Source organism: Oryx dammah, unplaced genomic scaffold (assembly GCF_014754425.2).
Source record: "Oryx dammah isolate SB20612 unplaced genomic scaffold, SCBI_Odam_1.1 HiC_scaffold_16, whole genome shotgun sequence".
NCBI classification, from domain to species: Eukaryota; Metazoa; Chordata; class Mammalia; order Artiodactyla; family Bovidae; genus Oryx; species Oryx dammah.
The window spans coordinates 13,019,579-13,037,614 of record NW_024070200.1 but is presented as its reverse complement, the minus strand read 5'-3'; the positions used below and the strand labels follow the sequence as shown (position 1 = coordinate 13,037,614).

General features: G+C 46.0%; 1 protein-coding gene across 3 annotated transcripts in view; it reads right to left on the bottom strand.

Moving 5' to 3' along the window:
- FBLN5 (fibulin 5) overlaps positions 1 to 18,036 on the bottom strand; it is an 87,151-nt gene that overhangs the window by 29,593 nt on the left and 39,522 nt on the right. For all 3 annotated transcript variants that reach the window (XM_040256629.1, XM_040256630.1, XM_040256628.1), the window contains one exon: positions 548 to 670. In XM_040256629.1, coding sequence (XP_040112563.1) covers positions 548 to 670 — 123 coding nt within the window. The remainder of the gene's footprint in view (positions 1 to 547; positions 671 to 18,036) is intronic.

Genomic DNA, 18,036 nt, shown 5'->3' with positions numbered 1-18,036 from the left:
CCACCATTATAATAAAAATAAGAGAAAGTGAAAGTGGCTCAGTCGTGTCCGACTCTTTGCGACCCCGTGGACTGTACAGTCCATGGAATTCTCCAGGCCAGAGTACTGGAGTGGGTAGCCTTTCCCTTCTCTAGGGGATCTTCCCAACCCAGGGATCGAACCCAGGTCTCCCGCATTGCAGGCAGATTTTTTTTACCAGCTTAGCCATGAGGGAATACTGGAGTGGGTAGCCTATCCCTTCTCCAGTGGATCTTCCTGACCCAGGAATCAAACTGGAGTCTCCTGCATTGTAGGCAGATTCTTTACCAACGGAGCCATCAGAGAAGCCCCAAAATAAGAAAGTGGGGGAAAGAAATCCCTGGTGGTGACATGCCATGATGCGGTGACGGTGACAAGTGATCTTAAAGGGTGGTGCTCCATGTAAGCTCAACAGTCTTCCGCCACCCCCAGCCCCAAAGAAAAGCCCATTGCCCTTAGGCCACCCAGCCATGACCACAATTCACAATACCCCCAGGAAATCGTTCACTTTCAAGAGTTTCTCTATTACCTAAGCACTGGCCTTCGAGCAGCCAGTAGCCATCCGTGCAGGAACAGGTGTAGCCTCCTTCGGTGTTGATGCAAATCTGGGTAGGGTTACACTGGTGGGAATCCGTTGCACACTCATCCACATCTGTAACACAGACATATTCCAAAAAATGTCACCTACATCTGTTTAGAGCCTTTGGAGCCATCAGAGGGGCTAACTGCTTGCTTGTCTGGCTGGGAGGCAGTTGATTATGTCCCTGGATAACATCACCTCCCTAACAGGTACCACTAGGAGACCCTGGCTTTTCTGGAGGGGGCAGAGCTAATCTGCTCCCTGGAAAATCTACAAGGGAAATGGCCAAAAAGAAAACACACGTCCTTAAGCACTGTCCTGCCATCCTGTCCAACATTCTCTGAAAGCAAGTTCACCTTGATGACAACCATTACTTGATTTAGAAATGTATTTTGTATTAGGCTTATCCATTCACATATAAACAGGTCTGTTGTGTACCTTCTGGGTGCACAGAGCCATGACAAACAATTCTGAGAACAATAACGGAAGGAAGAGAAACATCCCTCGCTAGAGGAAGCTTGCGAGTCATTTGACTGCATCCACGCATGAAAATCTTTTAATTTGAGGCCCCTGCATCTTCAGGAAGCTTCTAGGAGCCCTCCAGCCTTCCCTCCTCCACTCCAGAGCTCTGGGGCTCACCTCCTGCTGCCCTCTGCTCAGATTGGGTTTCCCCATGCTGTCGTTACACATGCCCATCTGTCTGCTGCCGGGCAGGTACTTGTGCCAAGTCAGCCCCTTCTCCTTCACTGGGACCGTCAAAGCGCAGAGATCAAGCTGTATTATGGCCGCGTTTCTCATCTGGTGTACACAGTACTCAGAACTGTTTCAGCTAAAACGAATCCTGCTTTCTTTTCTCCCCACCCTGCACCTTAGGGAGTCCTGTAATGGGTGCTCCTGACACCACGCCCTCACTTTGACAAAACTCCATGGGGATTCACCCAGCGCCCTTAATTCATCTGGCCTGGCCCTGCCTCTCCCGTTCACTCCCACTTCCACCTGCCTGCACCCTTAGTAGGGCTCCTGCCCTTTGGCCTCTCATCAGGGTTTGCTCATCTACACCCTACCCCTCCAGAATGGACCATCGCACCATCAGGAATACCAAGTTGACAGAAAGTTTGTTAGGGTTTTGCCATAACGGCTGCTGAAAACCCAAACAAACATTTTGGCCAACCCAGGAGCATTAAAAGCTGCACTTCACTGGGACTGAGCCGTGCACCTGGCTCCTCATTTTCCTCTCCCAGTCGCCCCAGGCAGTGGGCTCGTGATTCCCATTTTACAGATGGGAAAACAGTGCCGAACATGCTATAGCATCGAGCCCAGAGCGGAGTCCAGGCCTCCCTGCCTCCCAGCCCCCTCTGTCCAGGGATGACGGGGCTCATGCTGCCGGGCCCTGGCAGGTCAAGCAGAGGAGAGAGGGCTGAGCTTTTGCTGCCTTTTCCTGCCCCACCTGGGAAACTGTCTGCCTCTTAACATTGTAGATGGCAGACTGGGGGCAGGGGGCAGCGTTGGGGGCCCCGAGGATTCCAAAGTGTTAGCTCCATAGGTAACTCAGGAAGCGAGCACAACTGATGCAGTGAAACAAACATTCAGCCAGGTAAGTGATGGTCTCCTGGGTCCAAGGACACCACCCACCACAATCTACCACCATGTGCCTCATCAGTCGACACCAAGGACGCTGGTCAATTCCCACCCCAGCCCCAATGACCAGAGTCTGGACATCACATGGAACCAGGCTCCAACCTTCTCTACATGGACAACCTCCAAGAACCTACTTCCAGGGTGGCAGCCACTTCTGCTGCACCCCAACGATGTACAGCCTTGATGGCAAAGACCCAGGGCCATTCTCAGCTGCAAGAGTTCCTGCCTTTGCCCCGGGTATCGCCTCCAGCCCCAGCTCTCCCCACCCAGCAGAGCCTCCCAGGGGAACCCACAAATAATGCTTGGCCAGCAGCCGCTCCTGCTCAAATCCGTATCGAAGCCTAGGATAATAAATAACGCCACTATCAGCCAGCACATATTTACATCTTTCCGGCGGGAAGTGATGGATGACAATTGTACCCTGGGAACAACTCTGCCTTAGGAATGTGTGCTCTTTATCCTGCTTCGAGGGGAACGGAGGGTGAAGGAGTAGCAGAGCAGTCAGAGAGCCCTGGCGACAGCAAGTTCCCAGGGCTCTATGCTGTGTAACCTGCATGGAGACGACGCGCTCCCAGTAACCTGATAGACAGCCACCAAACTGGTAGAGGCCCAGACTGGGCTCAGAGGAGCATGGGAGGCCTCAATGTGTAGGCACATACGAATAATTCAAGTCATCCAGAAATAAAATCTCTAAGGTTTATTTTTTTTTAATCCACCATTTTTACTCAGTTAAAGAATTAACTCAGTTATACTGCATATCTATTGATGGACATTCAAAAAACTACTTGAATTGACTGATTGGATGACTTTCACGGGTTGAATTCATTGTCAATTGATTGACGTTGAACGGATGGTCAATCTAAATATGTTCTGAGAACTCAATAAGTCTGGGAGTCTCTGGGGGGAAGTATGTCCCATCTTTACATCCTCCAAATGTACCTGGTTTAACTTGGGTCCATGTATGTGTTGAATCGTGTCTGATTCTTTGTGACCCCGTGGACTGTAGCCCACCAGGCTCCTCTTGTCCATTGGTTTTCCAGGCAAGAATACTGGAGTGGGTTGCCATTTCCTCCTCCAAGGGATTGTCCCTCCAGGGGATCTTTCTCCTCCAAAGGATCTTCCCTCCAGGGGATCTTCCTCCTCCAAGGGATCGTCCCACAGGATGGAACCCATGTCTCCAGCTTGCGTCTCCTGCATTGGCAGGCGGGTTCTTTATCACTTAAGCCACCTGGGAAGTCCCCACCTCGGGTCCATATAAATGTTCAATGAATGAATGAATGAACACATGGGCAACACACATTAAGGCCTTTGAGTCCCCAGACAAGTTTTTCCAGCCAACTTGCTGACAAGTGTGTAGACTTTAAAAACAACCACCCCCACCGAAAACCCCCATCAGCTTGCACACCTGAGGGGCTGGAACTGAGAATGTTCACGCCTTGGGTTCCGCACGAGGTGAAAAGACTCATCACACATTCCAGCTCACAGCTGAATTGCTTACATTAAATACCTTTAACTTAAATAACAGAAGGGAAAAAATATGTCGAACCACTCCCAAGGACATTCTTTGGAAAGGGGCCTTTTCTGCACCAGTGGAAAAGTACAAGTTAGGGCAACCTAAGTAAGTGCCATTATCCTCAGATGTAAATTGTGCTGGTTACCCCTTTCCTTTTCTGTGTAATGTTTAGGAAACATCCCTTTAGAGAAGAGGGTGCTGGGTTCATTCAATCATTCATGCCCTCACTCATCTATTAATCCTTTCTGTTCTACTGTGGCTGTGTGTGTGTGTGTGTGTATACTCCCAAATCTTCAGGCTGCTGAGAAAGCCAGTGGGGAGCACAGTCCCTCCAACCATGTGACTCCCACAGTGTCTCTCCTGGGGCTGTAGTCCGGGGCAGCTGCCTGGGCCCTTCGAGGACTCCAGCACAGCAGCTGTGGCTCATCTCTCCTCCAGCGGGACAATATCTACCCACTGTCCAGGCGACCAGCACCCTGGTAACTGGAGGACAGAGCTCCCTGATACCTCCAGAACCAGGTCACAGCCCAGCACTGCACCTGCCCAGGGAGAAATCATTCTCCGTGTTGAGCAGCACAACCCTGCTGCCCATTGCAGCTCTGAGCTGTTGCCCTTTCCTACAGACCTCCCCAGGGTGGCCTTTAATTACAACATTCTCGGGACTTCCCTGGTGGTCCTGTGGCTAAGACTCTGCACTCCCAATACAGGGGGCCCTGGTTCAATCCCTAGCCAGGAAACTAGATCCTGCATGCTGCAGCTAAGAATCCACCTGCCAAGACTAAAAGATCTCACATGCGGCAACTAAAAAGAAAATCTTAGGCCTCACCAAAGACTGAATATCTTATGTGTTGCAACTAAGACCTGGCACCCAAAAAATAATAAAATAAATAAATACACGTGCATGCGTGTTAAGTCACTTCAGTCATGTCTGACTGTTTGTGACCTTATTGTCCATAGCCCCCCCCCCACCCCCGCCAGGCTCCTCTGTCCATGGGATTCTAAAGGCAACGACACTGGAGTGGGTTGCCATGCCCTCCTCTAGGGGATCTTCCAGACCCAGGATTCGAACCTGTGTCACTTACACCTCCTGCATTGGCAGACAGGTTCTTTACCACTAGTAGCACCTGCTGCTGCTGCCTAGGAGGCCCCCAAATAAATGCATATAAAAATGATTTTAAAAGAACAGCAATCTCAAACAACAACTGCTCACTTAGAAAAGTTCTCAAAGCAGTCAACCTCATCTCCTTGACCCACTTCCAGGAGGCAGAAGTGAGCTCCCGGCCTTGGTACAGCGGCCCACGTGTCAGACATACTCATTCAGGAGGTCATATCCATAGCTGTGTCCCATGTCCCCAGCTGGTGCACTAAGGCAGCAAGATCTCACAGGGGGTACCAGATGGAGAAATTGGCCTCAAGATATCAGGATACATCTGCCCAACAAACCAGGACAATAAAAGAACAGAATCTTCTAGGCTGAGACCTTAAGAAACATTTCTCTGAACAGAACATACAAGTGGCCATTAGGCACATGAAGAGATGCTCAATAGCACAATTATTAGAGAAATGAAAATTAAAACTGCAATGAGGTACCACCTCATACCAATCAGAATGGCCATCATTAAAAAGCCTAGAAATAAATGCTGGCAAGGGTGTGGAGAAAAAGGGGCCCTCCTACATTGCTGGTGGGAATGTAAGTTGGTGAAGCCATTATGGAAAACAGTGCGGAGTTCCTCAGAAAACTAAAAATAGGATTTCCATATAATCCAGCAATCGCACTCCGGAGCATATACCTGGACAAAACTATAATTTGAAAAGATCATGCACCCCCTAGTTCATAGCAGCACTATTCACAATAGCCAAGACATGGAAACAACGTAAATGTCCACTGACAGATGAACGGACAAAGAAGATGTGATTCGTACATACGATGTGATACAAACGATGGAATACTACTTGGCCATAAAAAGAATGGAATAATGCCATTTGCAGTAACATGGATGGACCTAGAGATTATTGTATTTAGTACTAAGCAAAGTAAGTTCAGAAAGAGAAAGACAAATACCATATGATATCACTTACGTGTGGAATCTAAAGTATGACACAGATGATCTTATCTATGAAATAGAAAGAAAATCAAGGACACATAGAACAGACTGGTGGTTGCCAATGGGGATGGGAAATGGGGGAAGGATGGAGGGGGAGGTTGGGGTTAGCAGGTGTAAACTATTATATACAGAATGGATGAACAACAAGGTTCTACTCTACAGCACAGGGAACTATGCTGACAAATCACAGTAGAAAAGAACATGAATAAAGAATGTCTATATGTGCAGAGCTGAGTCACTTGGCTGTACAGCAGAGATTGACACAACATTGTAAATCAACTATACTTCAACAAAAAATATAAAATTAGAATCTTCCAGGCGGACTCAAGGGACAGCATGGGAAAAGGCCAGAGTCTACAAAGCTGCTGGAAGGTTTAGCCCTTGGAGCCGGAGTCTGTGATAGAAGCAAGTAGCAATAGACAGGTCCCCCCGCCTTGTCAGATGGAGTTCTGACATCCTGACTATCATGCTGTGGCTTTATGCCTCTTATACACCCTTCCCTGGGAGTGAGTTAGTTCTCAGCATACAACCCGCTTTCCCATTCCCTATAAAACTAATGGTTCCAAGTATAATCTTAGGGTTAACTCACAGTTTATTATATAAAAATCTCTACAGGCAGGTAAAATGGACAACATACCCCTATAAACATGCAAAAACGTGTGTGTGCTTAGTTGCTCAGTCGTGTCCGACTCTTTGCAACTCCATGGACTGTAGCCCAGTAGGCTTCTCTGTCCATGGGGTTCTCCAGGCAAGAATACTGGAGTGGGTTGCCATTTCCTCCTCCAGGGATCTTCCTGACCTGTGTCTCCTGTATTGTAGGCAGATTCTTTTTATCCCCACCAGGGAAGCCCATGCATAAACATGTTTGAATACAAATAATATACATACATAAGCCAGGTATTTATTATATTTGAATGCCCATATTATATACCTACACTTCCCCGGTGGTGCAGATGGTAAAGCATCTGCCTACAATGTGGGAGACCTGGGTTTGATCCCTGGGTCGGGAAGATCTCCTGGAGAATGAAATGGCATCCCACTCCAGTACTTTTGCCTGGAAAATCCCATGGACAGAGGAGCATGGTAGGCTACAGTCCATGGGGTCACAAAGAGTTGGACATGACTGAGCGACTTCACTATTTACATTTCAGCATTTATTCCTAAAAGTTCAAGAGAAAATAGATAAACTGTTCTCACAACACAAATTCTCATTGAAATAAATGTCCCTTGAAAACCATAAAACAAAGCAAACCAAAACAAAAACTAATGGTTCCCCCATGCCCACAGGGAAAAGATTTCCTAAGTCATGCTGCCCGTACCAAAGCTGAAGAGGAAAAAAAGACCAAAGGTCTGAGACCTCCCCAGAAAGTGCTACTGGGTTAAAAAAAAAAAAAAATGTTGAGGGCAGGCAGAGCTGGGTGTGAATCCAGTTCTTGCACTTAAGAACTGAATATTACCGACAAGTTGATTAATCTGAGGGATGCTCAGATGCTCTGCAAAACAGAGCTGCAACAGCCTGCCTCCTCAACTGCTAGAAGAGTTCACAAATAATTGTGTTTGCAGGTGCTATTGCCGCTACCTGGCGCACAGGAGGTACTTGGGAAGTTTTAGTTTCCTTCCTTAGTGAGCTGCTGTTTCTAAGAGTTGTAAAGATGGAAGAAGCTTGTCTTCTGCCGGCTGCAGGCTTTGTCCTCGGTGGGCTGTGAGAAACAGTTAGCTGATGGTTCAATCAACCACAGCCGCCAACCATCCACGATTCTGTAACTGAGGATGTCTGAAAGCCTAACGGTGCGTGTGTCTCACTGAAGTCCACAGCCAAATACCTTAACACCATGATTCTTCCCTCTTGCTATGTTTTCTCTTCTCCAGTACTGTGATTAAGGCAGGGCTGACTTTGTGAGCCTGTGTACACACCCTCGGCCGAGCGTCTCGGTTCTTGTGTGAGAATGGCCATCAGCCAAAGGGAAACATTCTCACTGGGTGACACCAGGAGAAAGTGTCCAACGTTTGGAAGACTGCACCTTTCCAGAGGCCTCCATGAGTCCTTTTTTGGACACGGCCAAATCATTTCCTTGGTAGTAAATTTTTACCCAGTGAAACAACATGTTTTCCCAGCCCGTTTTTGTTCCTTCCTTGCTCAAGCTAATGGGGGTTGATAAGAAAGAAGAAAATAAAAATGGCACATTCCAATGCCTCCAATTGAAGCCAGTTTCAGGCCTGCTGCTGGGCTGGATTGGGGCCATTTTTCAGCGAGACGAGCTCAGCCAAGGCTGGAAGCTACACAGGATCAACTTCCCAAACACCTGCTTAATTAAAGATCTCAGCGTTTGAGAACTCTCTTGTTGAATTCCCAGGACATCTGCATTCCATGTGTCTTATGGGTCTGGGGCAGTCATCAGAAGCCAGCTCTTTCTGTGTTTACAGCACTCTTCCCAATGCTTGATATTAAGCTTAGAACACAAAGCCTGCTCGTTTCATGCCTCTAATTAAGCAACAAATATGTGGTCCATTTTCCAAACAACAAAAAATCCTCTTGGATGAAACCAGCTGGGCTGAAGTTTCCAACTTCTCCGTGGATTCTACCTTTCTATCCATAAAGCAAAAGCGTGGAGGAGAGCTCTAAAAGGCCCTTCTAGCCTTCTACAGAAACAAACTATGCAACTAATGGGGATCACATTGTTTGGTTCTTGGTTAATTTTTTTCATCCAGAGTGCTTGGTAAACATCAGCTGACTTTAGCTGCTCTCAAACTGGGCAGTGAATTGGCTAAGCTCATTCAAGTTTTGACAACGTGTGAATGATCACTGCAGGTTCAGGCATGGGGGTGAGAGTGAGGAAGGGACACATATGTTCCTTCTTGAGTATCATGCACCAATAGTCCTGAGAGGTCTCTTCACTGTAGAGTTAATTACTTAATGTATTTATTAATGACTTTAAAGTATTTTGTAGAAATATACTGTAAGATTCTTTATGATAACATTATCATTAGCATTCTTCAGATTTACGTTCTCTAAGAATCTAGGTATTCCCCAAATCATTAATTACCTGAAGATTTAAAAAAATTATAAACTTACAGCAATGAAAAATATTTCATACTTGGGAGCACATTACACAAAACAATGTGAATAAATTTATTTTACTAGACTTAAAAATTGTCCTGAGAGTAAGGGGACAAGGCTGCTTATTGACAATGTAGACAATGGTATTTTTCAAAAGGGCACAAGACTTTAGCTATTATTGTGATTATAAAGCAAACAAACATGGAGCTCAAACTAGATTTCCATTTGCCAAAATTCTTGCCATTTGTCCATCAACAGAGAAGGATTTTTGCAACTGTACAAGTCAGTGGTTCGCAAACCTAGCTGCCCAAGAGAATTCCCAGGCTAACACAGAAAGTCTGGGGTGGATGCTTGAAAAACTTTTTAGAGTGACCTAAATTATTCCAATGTAAAACCATATCTGGAGCTTGCCGTGCCAGACTAAAACTTCTTAAACTTTAATGTGCACATGAGTCAGTGAGGACCTTGTTGAAACGCAGGCTCCGATTTGGTCGACTCTGCATTTCTAATGAGCTCCCAGGCGACGCCAGTGCCGCTGGCTCCAGGACCTCACTCCACAAGGCAAGGTGCTGGATTATGGAGAGCGGTGTTTGGTTCTGTATCCACGCAACCTGCTCAGAGTCTAAGAAGCTGTTCAAAAGAGTCTGGGAGGGAATTAAGTGTTCAAAAATCAAACTGGCAATCCCTAGCCAGATTCTTCTCTAAGATCAAACCTGTTAGTTATAACAGTATTGTGATTTTTAGAGCCTTATTTAAAAAGTTCTCAACACAGTCAAAACCACAGTCTAAAAATGCTTTCCTGGGGGTACAAACAACAGCTATTACTCACATCCACCTGCAGTGGTTGTGAGTACTGTGTACCTACAAAAGGTTCTCCTCCTTTCAATTTGCTGGTGGTGTTTTGATTTCCTAAGAGTTAACTCAGTTCCCTGAATCTTAACTAAGTTCTTAGAAATACTGCCCCCAAAGTGATGACAAAAAGTGCAAAAGATTTCAATTAGGAGAAAAGACAGGATTTTTCCTTCAGTGCAGACCATCCCTTGTTCAGGAACACAGTCTGTAAATACTTCAGCTCTTAAATTGTGTCATCTCCACTGCATCTCCCCATAGGCTCCATCTCCCGGTTCCTTCTGAGCTATTCCTCCCCCACACCCTCAGCTCAACATCATCCACAGGGCCCCAGGCTGGGATCTCATTATCCCTGATCCCCACACCCTCCTCTCTGTTTTGCAGAACCCCAGGCTAAAAAGCTCATACTTCCTTAAATCCTTTCCCCCACCCAGGACTCTCACACAGTTCTCCTTTTGGAAATCTTGCAAATTCTTTCTTACCATCCCTTATACCCTAAAATTCCAAGGCCTCACTGTCTTTTCTCTCAATGACTGGAATAACTCCATACTAGTCTGCTGGCCTCCAGCCTCTCCCCTTGAAAGCAAGTAAAACGCAACCTCCTGAACCATCCAAGACACAGGAATGTGTGGCCCCTACTACTCAACACCGTATTTCGCCTCCTTAGAAACTTCACAGCTTTCTTTTTACATCTTGGCAAAGCACACTATGTGATGTGATGTAATTAAGCACATCAGGTTTTACAGCATCTCACACCATATTATATAATTAGCTGTGCAGGGCTCCATCTCCTTCCACTAAACTGTGAGTTTCTTGAAAACAAAAAGTGGGTCTTATTCACATTTGTATCCTCAGCAGATAGAGGACATCTGGGGACTGTGCTTGCCCAGCAGACCTCAGGCTCCCGCCCAAGATGTGTCCTAACCCCTGTCCAGTCTTCACCGAGGGCTGATTTGAAAGTGTCTACTTTCAAATTGTGGTGCTAGAGAAGACTCTTGAGAGTCCCTTGAACTTCAAGGAGATCAAACCAGTCAATCCTAAAGAAAATCAGCCCTGAACACTCATTGGAAGGACTGATGCTGAAGCTCTGATATTTTGGTCACCTGATGCAAAGAGCTGACTCATTGGAAAAGACCCTGTTGCTGGGAAAGACTGAAGGCAGGAAGAGAAGGGGTTGACAGAGGATGAGATGGTTGAATGGCATCACCGACTCGATGGACAGGAGTTTGAGCATACTCTAGGAGATAGTGAAGGACAGGAAAGCCTGGAAGGCTGCAGTCCATGGAGTCGCAGAGTCGGACATGACTTAGTGACTGAACAACCAACTTCCAAAGGCTTTGACACACCATGTACTTGGCTTGATGGACTGAGTTATATTTCCTCTTTCCTCCTAAAGAGCCAGACAACCTAGACAAGCAAAAAGTTTATTCTCAACATTCACAGAAGGGAGGGACATCAGAGGAGAGAAAAGATACACCTTTTCCTGGCCTGAAAATGGGCACCAGCAAGGAACTTGTAGGGCACAACCAGGAAACCCAATCCACTTTGCAGACCCTCAGTCTGGTGCCGGCTGTGAGAATACCCAGGTGTGCAAATTCACCCCAAGAAATCAATCATCCTGTTGTCAGGATCCAACACTCCCTGCCAATCCCTCCCAGAGCACAAGAAAGGAATCTGCATAGGCCTCCCCACACAGGGGATCAGAGACTCTGCTACCACCTCTGACGCCATCACTAACTAACCAGCATGCCCGTGTGTATGCCATTGGCCTGGCTGTGCTTCCCTGTCTTGGAAATGGGGCCTCAGAGGACCTGTAGGTCAGTGGGGAAGACAGGTGGTGAACAGAAATGAGGAGTGCACCGAGGAAGACTATGGGAACACACAACAGTGAGTGTCCCACACCTGGGAGGTGAGGGCAGGCTTTGACCCGGACAGCGACATAGGGGAATGCTTCCTCCATATACACCCATTCCCGGAGCCCTAAGACAAGAGAGGGGAGAAACAGATGGCTCTTTCGACAGAAGTTACAAGCAGCAGGCCAGTAGGTGATTACGGATATAGATATTCCCTCCTGAGACTTCCCTGGTGATTCAGAAGGTAAAGAATCTGCCTGCAATGCAGGAGACCTGGGTTCAATCCCTGGGTCTAGAAGATCCCTTGGAGGAGGGCATGGTAACCCACTCCAGTATTCTGGCCTGGATAATTCCATGGACAGAGGAGCCTGACGGGCTACAGTCCATGGGGTAACATAAGAGTCAGACATGACTGTGGAGAAGGCGACGGCACCCCACTCCAGTACTCTTCCCTGGAAAATCCCATGGACGGAGGAGCCTGGGTAGGCTGCAGTCCAGGGGCTCGCAAAGGGTCGGACACGACTGAGCGACTTCACTTTCACTTTTCACTTTCATGCATTGGAGAAGGAAATGGCAACCCACTCCAGTGTTCTTGCCTGGAGAATCCCAGGGACGGGGGAGCCTGGTGGGCTGCCGTCTATGGGGTCGCACAGAGTCGAACACGACTGAAGTGACTTAGCAGCAGCAGCAGCAGCAACAGACATGACTGAGGGACTAACACTTTCACTTTTCTTTCATCCTGAGATCACCCCCTCTGATGGTCTCCTCTCCTGCTGCCCACTCCCTACTCTGCTGTGGTCCAAAGTTCCCTGTTCCTCATCTCCAGCCGATGACCTCAGCACATCAGAGAATAACTGTTGAGGCTACAACTCAAGAGGAGATGAAACCCCATAGGATGGGAGAAAGAGGTCAAAGGCACAGAGGGACTCTGAGGTTAGGGGAGAGGATGCCAGAAAGAGACAGAGTCTGTCTGGTGACTGAGGGGTTGCTTGTCCTGAGGGTCTCGAAGGGAGAGCCCCACCCCAAACGGCACAGGACTGCAACAGCCACACCTGCTCCACACAACCCTTTGGACTTGGTAAGCCTTGGATTGTATCACTTAAACCTAAAATAAATATTTGAACTGATTAAATACTTCCCAGGATTGTGTGTTTACCTAGCTGATGGAGTAGGGGCTGCTCTCTTCCATTCCCCCTCTGGGGTCACTAGCAGATGTCTGGATTTCTCTTCTTCAGAAGGCAGGGAGGTGAAGGAGCAATATTTGAGGGCAATCAAGTAGGTGACCTGCCAACAAGTCTAGCCCTCCCTCCAACCATCAGGAGCACAGCACCAAAGACCCAGGGCCTGAAATACAGCCATTCAGGATTCATTTATGCAACAGACATTCACCATGAGCCAACAATGCTGTAGGTACTAGGGAGTCAAAGATAAATGACACATGGGCCATGTCTGTTTACAGTCTAGCAGGCAACGGATAAGAGACCAGATAATCCCAATTCAGTATGGTAAGCGCTGTGCTGGAGAAAAGAATGTGGGCACTTCCGGGAGGAAGAGATGTCTTGGAATAGGGGATGGATTCCTGGAATAGGACAATGGGGTGAATCTAGATGGACGATGTGGCAGAGGCTACTCCAATTGGACATAGTCTTCCGATACCCATGCTACCAACTAAAGACTGCATTTTTCATTTTCCTTCACAGTGATATGTGGCTATGTGATGAAACTCTGGCCACAGGGATATAAGTAAAAATAATATATAACAACTTCTGGGTCATGCTTTAAAAGAACAAATGTGTGGTTCCCTTGTCACCTCTCTCCTCCCTCTGGCTGGGATGCAGGTGTGATGGCAAGAGCTGGAGCAGCTATTTTGGATCCAGAGGTGAAAGTCACACATTGAGCTTGGTCTAGCCAGCCTCTAGCCCTGAACTGCGTGCCTCTGGACTGTACTATGAGAGAGAATTTTAATTCTCTCCTATCTAAACCAGTGTGTTGAAAGTCTCTTTGTTACTGTAACTTAATTTGTTTCTCAAGTAAGCCAAAAGAATGGCATGTGCAAAGGCACTGAGGCATAGGAGCCACAGAACATTTAGACAGCCAAGAGCAGTTACTACAAGCAAACACATATGGGTGAATGCAGGGGAGGGCAGGGAAGATAGGAGCCCATTTGTGAAATGATTGTGTACCAAGCCAAGGATGCTGGAGAAGGGGGAAGAGAAGACAAGCAGAAAGAACTGGAAAGGGGAAAATAAAATGAAAAAAATGAAGAGATGATAAGGAGGGCAAAGGAGGAGTGAGAGGAAGGATTTAAAAAAAGCCATAGTCATCCTTTCCTGCATGTGGGAACTTGCATTTGTTCTCCGTTAACACCACGAAAGTCCTATTAACACCACAAAAGTCCTAGCCCTTTGTGGTTCTGCAATAATTAGCATTAAGCTTCATGTTTTAATGAGCTCTCTGAGTCAGCCTCAATCAGAACATTTTGACATGAATTTTTTAAATAACACAGTAAGATGAACCCTCCAAAATGTAGTTACTGATTCTAAATGGTTGGGTTAACAGTATGCTCAGTTCAGTCTGTAATAAATGCTGTTTTGATTAATAGTAGCGGTAGTGAAGGTAATGCTAACAAAAACACATGATCCAATGTAACTCCCCTGTGACCACCGAATTTCTCTGGGTCCCTCTGCCACAGTCTTCCAGGAAGTAATTGTCCACAGTCACTGCTCTGCCTTCCCACCTCCCACTCTCTCTAACCTGATATAATCAGATTTCCATCTTTTTGATTTTACTATAGCCTTTCTCTTCAAGGTCACAAATGATTTCCACAAGGTCAAGAATGATTTTCACAAGATCAAATCCAAAGATTTAGTCTTTATCTTTCACTACTTCCCTTCAGCATTTGGCACAGTCATCATTTCCTTTCTTCTTTCAAGACTTTCTTCATTAGACTTTCATGATCCCACCTTTCTCTGGTTTGGGTTCTCTCCTAAGGGTACTCTGGTAGTCAGTACGGGTGGGTCAGGACATATTATGGGTAGTCAGCATGGGTGGATTGTTACAGCATTAATCACAATAGCCAAGAGATGGAAGCAACCCTACTATCCATCGATGGACGAATGAACAAACAAAATGTGGTTCTCTACATACAGTGGAATAGTATTTGGCCTTTAAAAGAAAGGAATTTCTGACATGCAACAGCATGAAAGAACCCAGTGAGACATCATACTAAGCGAAATAAGCCAGTCACAAAAAGACTAATATTAATGATTCCACTTATATGAAGTATCTAAAAGTAGCCAAATTCATAGAAAACATAAGGTAGAATGGTGCTTACCAGGGGTTGAGGGGAAGGATAAAAGGGGAGTGACTCTTCGATGGGTACAGAGTTCTAGATTTGCAAGATGACAAAGTTCTGGAGATCTATTTCACAATAATGTGAATGTCCTTAACAGTATTCAACTCTACTCTTAGAAATGGTCCAGATGGTAAATTTCATGTTATGTGTTTTTATCCCCAATAAAGTTAGTATCTGTAAATCAAAACATCATTCATTGACTTCGACTCTAAATTTTATCGATTATTCCTACTGAAGACATAATTGCCCTGTGATCTGAAATAAAATCCCAGAGAAGAGGCAGACAGTAGCATCCTGTGCTTCTGACGAGCTTACCTCCCTGCCTATCAGCCTTCACAGCTTACCTCCCTGCCTATCTCCTTCACAGCTCCCTTCTCCACAAAGGAATCAAGACTTGAGTATCCTTGGATGGGAGCAGAGAATCAGGAGAACAAGGATGGAGGGGGAGAATGATGAAGGCATAGAGGGGAGGGGAGTGGAACAGGCAAAGAGATCTGCACTAGGGCATGGGGCATCTCACACTTCTGGGCACTAGGTTCAAAGGGCAACAGAGGTCGGTGGGAATACGGGCTTTGGAGTCAGACCTGTTTCAAATCCTATGGCTATGTGATTTTAAGCAAGTCTTTTCTTGTTTTTTGCTGATTTGTTTTAGCCCCTAAAAGCCTTGGTTTTCCTCATTTGCAAAAGGAGTTGGTGACAATGCACAACTCCTGGTATTTTGTGAGGATCCCATATAAGTAAAGCCTGTAAATCAATGCCCAACACAGAAATGGCCCTCAGCCAAGGCTGATTATTCCAGCTTCATGTCAAAAAGTAGGAGGAAGAAGGGGAGGAAAATGACGGGAGGGGAGCTCACCTTCTGAAAGAAGAGAAAAAACAAAGGACTGAAAGCCAGATCTTAGTCCAGAACCTTCCACTAGCTCAATGGTGGCCCCAGGCAAGTCTTTCCTAGACTTTCCTCCTCTGAAAAATGAGATCTGGGGTCTCCTTTATCTGGAAAGTTTGATACATCTGAATCCTCTCTGCTCCGGAGGAGTTCCCTACTCTCATCAAGCACTTTACACCTCTTACCTATGCAGGGCTAAGGAGGCCCTCTAGAGGACACAAGCGGAAAAGACATAAACATGGCTGGGGGCTCACAATTTGACTCTGCATACAAAGAAAGGACATGACCTTGTAGAACAGACTATTACAAGGTTGGGAGAAGACACAGGATAAGAGAGAGACCTAAATGGGGAAGGGCTTCTTACCTGATACTCCTGGGAGCACAACTAAAGTTAACTTCTACTTTCTGGTTGGCTCCATGTCAAGTGTCTATTATAATACATAAACATTGTTATCAGGTATGACTATGCCAAAGTCTCTGACTGTGTGGATCACAATAAACTGTGGAAAATTCTTCAAGAGATGGGAATACCAGACCACCTGACCTGCCTCATGAGAACCTGTATACAGGTCAGGAAGCAACAGTTAGAACTGGACATGGAACAACAGACTGGTTCCAAATAGGAAAAGGAGTACATCAAGGCTGTATATTGTCACCCTGCTTATTGAACTTATATGAAGAGTACATCATGAGAAACGCTGGGCTGGAAGAAGCACAAGCTGGAATCAAGATTGCCAGGAGAAATACCAATAACCTCAGATACACAGATGACACCACCCTTATGGCAGAAAGTGAAGAGGAACTAAAAAGCCTCTTGATGAAAGTGAAAGAGGAGAGTGAAAAAGTTGGCTTAAAACTCAACATTCAGAAAATGAAGATCATGGCATCTGGTGCCATCACTTCATGGGAAATAGATGGGGAAACAGTGGAAACAGTGTCAGACTTTATTTTTCTGGGCTCCAAAATCACTGCAGATGGTGATTGCAGCCATGAAATTAAAAGACACTTACTCTTGGAAGAAAAGTTATGACCAACCTAGATAGCAGATTAAAAAGCAGAGACATTACTTTGCCAACAAAGGTCCATCTAGTCAAGGCTATGGTTTTTCCAGTGGTCATGTATGGATGCGAGAGTTGGACTGCGAAGAAAGCTGAGTGCCAAAGAATTGATGCTTTTGAACTGTGGTGTTGGAGAAGACTCTTGAGAGTCCCTTGGGCTGCAAGGAGATCCAACCAGTCCATCCTAAAGGAGATCAGTCCAGGGTGTTCATTGGAAGGACTGATGTTGAAGCTGAAACTCCAATACTTTGGCCACCTCATGCAAAGAGTTGACTCATTGGAAAAAAACCCTGATGCTGGGAGGGATTGGGGGCAGGAGGAGAAGGGGACGACAGAGGATGAGATGGCTGGATGGCATCACCGACTCGATGGACATGAGTTTGGGTAAACTCCGGGAGTTGGTGATGGACAGGGAGGCCTGGCGTGCTGCGATTCATGGGGTCACAAAGAGTCGGACACGACAGAGTGACTGAACTGAACTGAACTGAACCGATGACCATTGTTACAGTATATGGACATTATCATAATATGATGCAAGTATTGTTACAGTATATGAGTCCTGTTTTAATGTATAAACATTGCCGTCTTCCCTGAGATACACTCTGAAAGAAGAATGGTCTCATATTTCCCTCTGGAACTCTTTTAAGACCTGTTGAATAGGCATTTTCAGAAGGCCCTTCTCAGGGGCTTAGGAAAAGACAGAGAAGCTTCTAATTAATTAGTTTCTCCTTTATATTCCAGCTTCACACTCCCTAGGTTTATGTCAGTGTTTCTGTTTTTTAAATGGGTGTATCATGCCTAACTACTTTCAGGGATTCAGTGAAATACGAGTTTCCTTTGGAAGAAATGCCAACTCATACATATTTTAGAGACTATTACCATTATAGAAGAAATATTTTTCTCCAGAAATAAGTGTAAAGCAGTTATCTAATTCTATTACATTGAAGACCGGGTCTGACGGTCTCACACTATCAGTCTTGCAAGCAACCTCTCACCCCTCAGTGTCTATTTCCGAGGCCAAAGGAGGAAGGGTGTGAACAGGAGAGGAGACAGCTTTGGCGGGCCATTATATTCCTAGTGCGCGTTTGCAAGGGTATTTTGGAATAAGATGTAGCTGGCAGGA